At 37.4% G+C, this 6,356-nt stretch overlaps 1 protein-coding gene across 1 annotated transcript; it reads right to left on the reverse strand.

The window, feature by feature from the left end:
- Positions 1–860: 860 nt before the first annotated feature.
- Positions 861–5,254, reverse strand: LOC143322920 (uncharacterized). Its single transcript, XM_076734362.1, has 6 exons — positions 5,191–5,254; positions 3,981–4,073; positions 3,391–3,570; positions 3,066–3,197; positions 1,026–1,265; positions 861–868 (listed from the first exon to the last, which is right to left on the reverse strand). Exons 2-6 carry the CDS (start codon positions 4,069–4,071, stop codon positions 861–863), a joined length of 651 nt encoding a protein of 216 aa, XP_076590477.1. The 5' UTR covers positions 4,072–4,073; positions 5,191–5,254.
- Between the last annotated feature and the right edge of the window lie 1,102 nt (positions 5,255–6,356).

The following is a 6,356-nucleotide window of genomic DNA, read 5'->3' on the forward strand; positions in this document are numbered from 1 at the left end:
GGGTATTTACCCACTAAATTATAAAGCATTATTGGTAATCACTACTGGTAATAAGTGGGTAAAAACAGCAAATCTACGGCTGAAATACTCGGTATACTAGGTAAATTATACTTAAGATTGTAGATACTTTCCCTTTGCCATTGAATCAACACAAACTTGTACCATGTAGGTTCAGATATATTACTATGTAATACACGATCATTTACCTGGTAAGTAAACTGAAACTGTACTGTAAAAGAAAGCCTTGTTTGTTTCCATGTAATTACCATGTTCTTACACATATAATTTGTAATAGATAACTCACCTCACTGGTAAATAAACACAAACGTGTACCATGTAGGTTCAGATATATTACTATGTAATACATGATCTTTTTCGTGGTAAGTAAACTGAAACTGTACTGTAAAAGAAAGCCTTGTTTGTTTCAACGTAATTACCATGTTCTTACATCTATAATTTGTAATAGATAACTCAATTCACTGGTAAATAAACACAAACTTGAAACTTATAACTCCACAACATTACTAAGTAAAACATGTCAAATTACCCAGTGAGTAAGATGCAACTGTACCATACAAAATGGAATGTTTAATCGTTTAAATGCATAACAAAGGCACAGTAGAAAGCAACGAGGTGTGCAAAAGTTTAAATTGTTGCAAACATGAGCATTATTAAATAATATAATAATAATACTTATTACTGCAGATTTGGGATTCAAAGACAACACAACACCAAAAAAACAAACAAACAAAAAAAAAAACTTTAAAATCTGAAATAAAGTATCCTGCTGTACACAAGTAGAGGCACTCTAAAACTGTAATTTCTGCACTTTCACCAGAACAGAACTGGCAGAACTGGCTTCAACTTCCTACAATAGGGAAAAACACATAACCCTTCCTAACATTGTAGAAGTGTCTACGACTCAGTGAGTAGTGTGAACCCTCACTTTCTGAATTTACATTTTATAGGTAGCAGCTCAGACTTTTTTTTCATTTGTTTAATTTTTTCTTCAAGAGGTTTATTACCCTCCAGGAAGGTCTTGCAGGTTTTGGCATACTTTCCTATAGTGTCCTCCTCAGTGAACTCTGGCAGAAGCCCGAAGTCTTCACCCTCTGCAGCAATCAGTACTTCTGCAATGATTGCTGTCAAGGCGATTGTGTTTCTGTCCACGCTCAGCGATTCACAGCTGAGGCTGATGCTCCTTGTACGCCTAAATTCTTTCAGAACAGCTCTGTATCGGTGTACGACGTCCTCTGGAGTATTAACTGCAAGACACATTATAAAATATGATTTATTAACATTATATCATGATCACAAATACATACATTGTATCATGTATATGATAATCCATCAATCCACTGATTGATTATCAAAGGCTTCAATGAAAACAAGTGCACACAACCGAGAAGGGTGAGCAAAACAGTGGAGAAGTGACTGGACTTACAGATTCACTTAATGATGCAATTTATAAATCAATAAAAGTCGTATTTTGATCAACATTTGTGATACGTATGAAATAGGGATGTAAACAATTAATCAACTATCGATTAATTGTCGGTAAGAATTTAATCGATTAAATTAAATTAATTGCAGTTAATTTATCCTTTCCACTGGAGTTTTTCTGTGAAATGTAAACAAGCAAAGCTGACATAATGTAGCGGGATCTCTGTTTAAAACATGTGCAGAGCGCACTGATCACACAAGGGAGAGAGAGACAAAGCTGTTGTAGCCTACCTACTGGCCTCAGGCATGTAGATCGCTAAAACACCAACAGCCAGTGAGTAACGAGTCAAAAAGCCACCGACAGTGCTCACTGCTGCCTGCACAGTAGCCTGTTAATTCATGAATGCAGCTCAAGCTGACCTGGTGCCTCAGCACGGCGCCCACGCTTTGGTGAAGACACCGAATCCCTCATTTTAGCCGGGTCGCTACCGAAGCTAAATTTAAAATTAAAAAAAATTTAAAAACACTCGTCACAGTGGAGCTGAGAACAGCGGAGTTTCCTCTACTACAGCTGAACAGATGACATCTGGTCAAGACATAAGGACCTGTCACAGTCTCATGGTGCATTTCATTATTATAAACTTAAACCTCAAAGCTGTCAGTCCTCAGACTGTCCTGACCTGTCCCTGAACATCACACAGGGACAACATGGAGCTGTGTGATTTGTTACTGAGTCTTATTAATGTTTATATCAGGCTGGGTTCAACAAATCAGTTTATGCTAGTGTGATTTAAGTAGTTTAAATAGAGTTAATATCATCATAATAGTGTAGCCTAGTGGCAGGAAAGACCAATTCACCTGTATGTATTGTGTATGGCCCATGCTTGGTCACGTTAGAAGTCAAGTTAGAGGAAAAATGTTTAGGGTGTTTTTACTGTTCTCAATTGTAAAAATGGGTCACATTGGACCCTCTGCATTATTAAAGGGTTAAATAACGTGTTACTTAAACATTTTTATTGTGCTCTTAAAGTAAACAAATAAATATTAGTGTAGAGCCCTGTATAACCAATGTTCAGCTTAAATTTTCCTTCTAACAAACCTAAATTTCCCAGTGGAAAATTTAGGTTTCTCAGGAAAATGGCGGGAAAATAAGCGGGACAATGTAGAGTTAATCTGTTGTTATTGAGAAATAAAGACTGAGAAATCCTTCAACGTAGCCGATACAGTCTATGATCGTAGCTGTGCCTAGGTCCCCAGTAGGTCCTCAAGATGGCGCTCACAACAAAAACTGGAGCTACACAGGAAATTGGGGAGGAGGGGGAGAGCCCATTTGAAGTGCTAAAGAAATAAGAATTTGCATTCAAAAACTATGGGTTTAAAACATTTTTGACTTTACTGTGAATATCTCTGTGGGCCTTACTTCTTCTGTTTAACTAATATACAGTGTTTCTAATAAATAGCTGTCATATTAATTTCTGCGTAGGACATGGTCAATATTGAAAATCAGTTTCTATCATAGTTGTTGACGATACTCTGTCCTTGGCAATGCCCTGAACGATGAACTACAATGACTGTATTATACAATATAAGATGATTGTGTGTTTTATAATGATTAAAGTTACCTCTTTTCCCAAATTTTGCAGGGTTTTGCTTGTTATTCTTCCTCTTCTTCTTCCTCTTTTCTTCTTCTGAGGAGGAGTCTGACCCAGAGTCTGATGAGTCACACTCTGAGGAATCCATTAGCTTCCTTTTATCTGAGTCATTAACAGAGTACCAAAATTAGAAAATAATTATTTTTATTCTTTTTTCTGATTTTCCACCTAAAAAATGATCTTGTTGTAGAGTTTTCTTATATTATTTGTGTGATATGGATACAAAATCCGGAATTCATTTAGAATATAGAAATAGCCTTCCATGTTATTTTTGGTAAGAACACTCTCTGGATACCTTTAGAAGAAGTTGAGGGTCTGGTCTTAAGTTTCTCCTTAATGAAATCCCGCTCCTGTTTGAGTAGTCGGTTCTCCTCTTTAAGTAGTCGATTCTCCTCTTTTAAGAGTCTATAATCCTCCTGTAGGTTAGCCATGGTTGGGGCAGTGGTTGGAACAGAGAGATGCGTAATCTCTTCAACTAAAAAAGATGCAAAGGAAATTATTACATATTGATATATATTAGGGCTGCAATGAGCTGTATAATAATACTGTCATTATCTGGAAGTGGTGGAGGGGCCTGAGAACAGGTGCTTGGAGTTAGTGTTTCTAAAACCTGTTTCAATTATCAACCAGAGGAGGGTGCATGATAACAATTTTACACCGGGTGGCCATTATACACTTAATGTTTTTACTTTACATTTGCAGTATATTATATTATCGTCAGAACCTGTCTGGATAAACTGCACAGTACAGGCCATTAAATGTCAACCAAGGGAAGTACTCCTCATGACTGGGGCAGTACCCCTTTGAGCCAGGAAAACCCTATCTTGCAACCACACAAAATACTTTTGTAGTATTTACATCCTTTCCCATATAAAATTAAGTTACCTTCATTGCCAGACTGCAGCAAGTCTTCATCTGGTGGGTTGTGGTTTCTTTTTGATGTGTTGGCTCGTCTCTTACCCCGTGTGAATGGCATGACTACATGTAAAAGAAAGAAAGAAAAAAAAATAAAGACTAACATTGTGTTAGTGTCCTTTAGCACATGGACTGTAGCTAATGTTTAGCAAAATAACTTAACACTAGAACCACCCCCAAGGGAGCATTTTTACCCCCCTGGCATTTTCAAATGCACGTAATTCTGTGAAAATAAATTCCTGACATCTGTCAGTTCATGACTTTACCTAATATTGATTTATTAATCATGTAGTGAATTATCAGGAGTGTGAGATATAAAGAAAGAAAAATATGACCATTTATACCTGAAACCGCAGAGGGGTCATTTTTACCCCCATAGAAATAGCTGTATGGCTGAACTCTAGATTGGCGCCATGCCAGGTTGCTTAGCAACGCCTATTGTTTACTCAAGACGTTTCATTCATTAGGAGACAGCACAGCAGCCTTTGCTTGCTATTAAGCTATATCTAGCTCACCAAAAGACAGAAAAAAACAAGAAACAGGCCATATAAAAAGAAGTGGAAGTGTCAGAGACTCTGACAGCTTCAGGACCTCAGTGAGGATGGAAAATCTGATGAGGGAGAAATATCACTGTGACTGACCCCTCATTTCCACCTGATCAATCGTCTTCAACTGATAAAAGAGTAAATATCATAAACACGAATGATTTTGTGTGCTGGCTCTATGAAATAGCATCTCAGGCTGCAGAGTTGCTATGGCTCCAACACTGTACAGCAGGTTTCCTTGGCAGTGTGGGATGGAGAGAAATAATCCGCTCAGCACGTGGCTGCTAAAAAAAAAAAAAAGTCCCGAATTAAACTGTAACGTCAAAACACATTAGCATAGTTCAAAAAGCGAGCCTGCTACATCTTAAGAAAGACTGTACATTGGCTGGCGTTGGTACACAGGGGCTTGTCTGTTAAATGATTACAACAAAAAAATATATGCACAACAGAATATTAACTTATATGCATCCCAAAGACATGGAGAGAATCCATCGCTCTGGTTAAGTTTGTTCCCTGTTGCGTTACGTTGTTGCTGAGTTTTGGTAGTCAAAATGCAGTAGGCTACAACGAAGGAATAACGTTATGCATCTAAATTTTCACAAAACAGTTCACTGTATCTTGCACAATCAACATACCTTAGCAAAATGCTCCTTGAAGGGCGCGTTATTCACTCCCCGCCGTCTTCTTTTCTCATCAAATTTGACAGAGCAGCACCACAGGTCTGACGCATCTTCCGGTCTACACGGAGATCGCCAGCAAGTAAAAGACATTTCTGTTTAATAATCTACGTACATGTGACAGTACAAATTACATGTGAATGAATGGACTTGAAAATGTTAAATAAATGTTACGTAATGAAAGTGACTTATGAAAGACTGGTGCTTTGGCGCACTCGTACAGTTTTTTTTTTCACAAGCGACACTCTTATTGAGAAGTATTTCCGTTGTTGTACTCGGTGCATTGGTGTTGATTTTATTAAAGTGAAAAGGCCGGGAAATTCAACAGGAACTGAGGACTGAAGAAGAGGAGAACGTTGCTGATATCTATGGGGAGTTTCGAACCTGGTAAAAGTAGGTTGAAACTATTAAATCAATATATAAAGGCAACACGATGATATTACAAATACATTAAATGTTACATCCATTATATTTTGAATTGTTTTTTTTTTCTTTCCAGTAAAATGACACTGACAAGAAAATTACTGCAGAAGACAGCACAAGGTGGTAAAAACCTGATAAGATGGCTTCAGAAGAACAGGCTGTTGGCAAGAAAAAAGCGATGCCCTGTCTGCAACAGCAGAATGAAACTGAAAAGAACAGACACAACAAAAGATGGATATAGGTGGTAAGGTCGACGCATCATTGCTACACACACTCATATAAGTGTACCATTACATTGCTGTATCTTTAGCCTTCTTAAAATTGATCAGGTTTCAAAAGAAAATAAGCATTTTGTCATTCAGAATATTGAAATACCAACCAGACCTAAGTGGGATTATTGATATATATCTGTCTGTGTTTTTTGGTCTATACTTAGGGTTAGTGGTTGAGGGTAATTACATGTAGAATGGCATTCAAGCATATTTTGTCTGCACAATCTCTTGACTAGAGTGGTGACTACAAGTCACCCACTTGAGATGTGCTGTAATCAATGGATATGCAACCACGGACGTAATATGACAACTGTGCCCAATACTACACTTTTGGTGCAAGAAATGTTAGAAACAAGTAAAAATGCTTTGCAATATTATTTATTGGTGAAAATGACTCTCTCCACACAAATATTTTCAGTGCACACACAT

Source organism: Chaetodon auriga, chromosome 7 (genome assembly GCF_051107435.1).
Source record: "Chaetodon auriga isolate fChaAug3 chromosome 7, fChaAug3.hap1, whole genome shotgun sequence".
NCBI classification, from domain to species: domain Eukaryota; kingdom Metazoa; phylum Chordata; class Actinopteri; order Chaetodontiformes; family Chaetodontidae; genus Chaetodon; species Chaetodon auriga.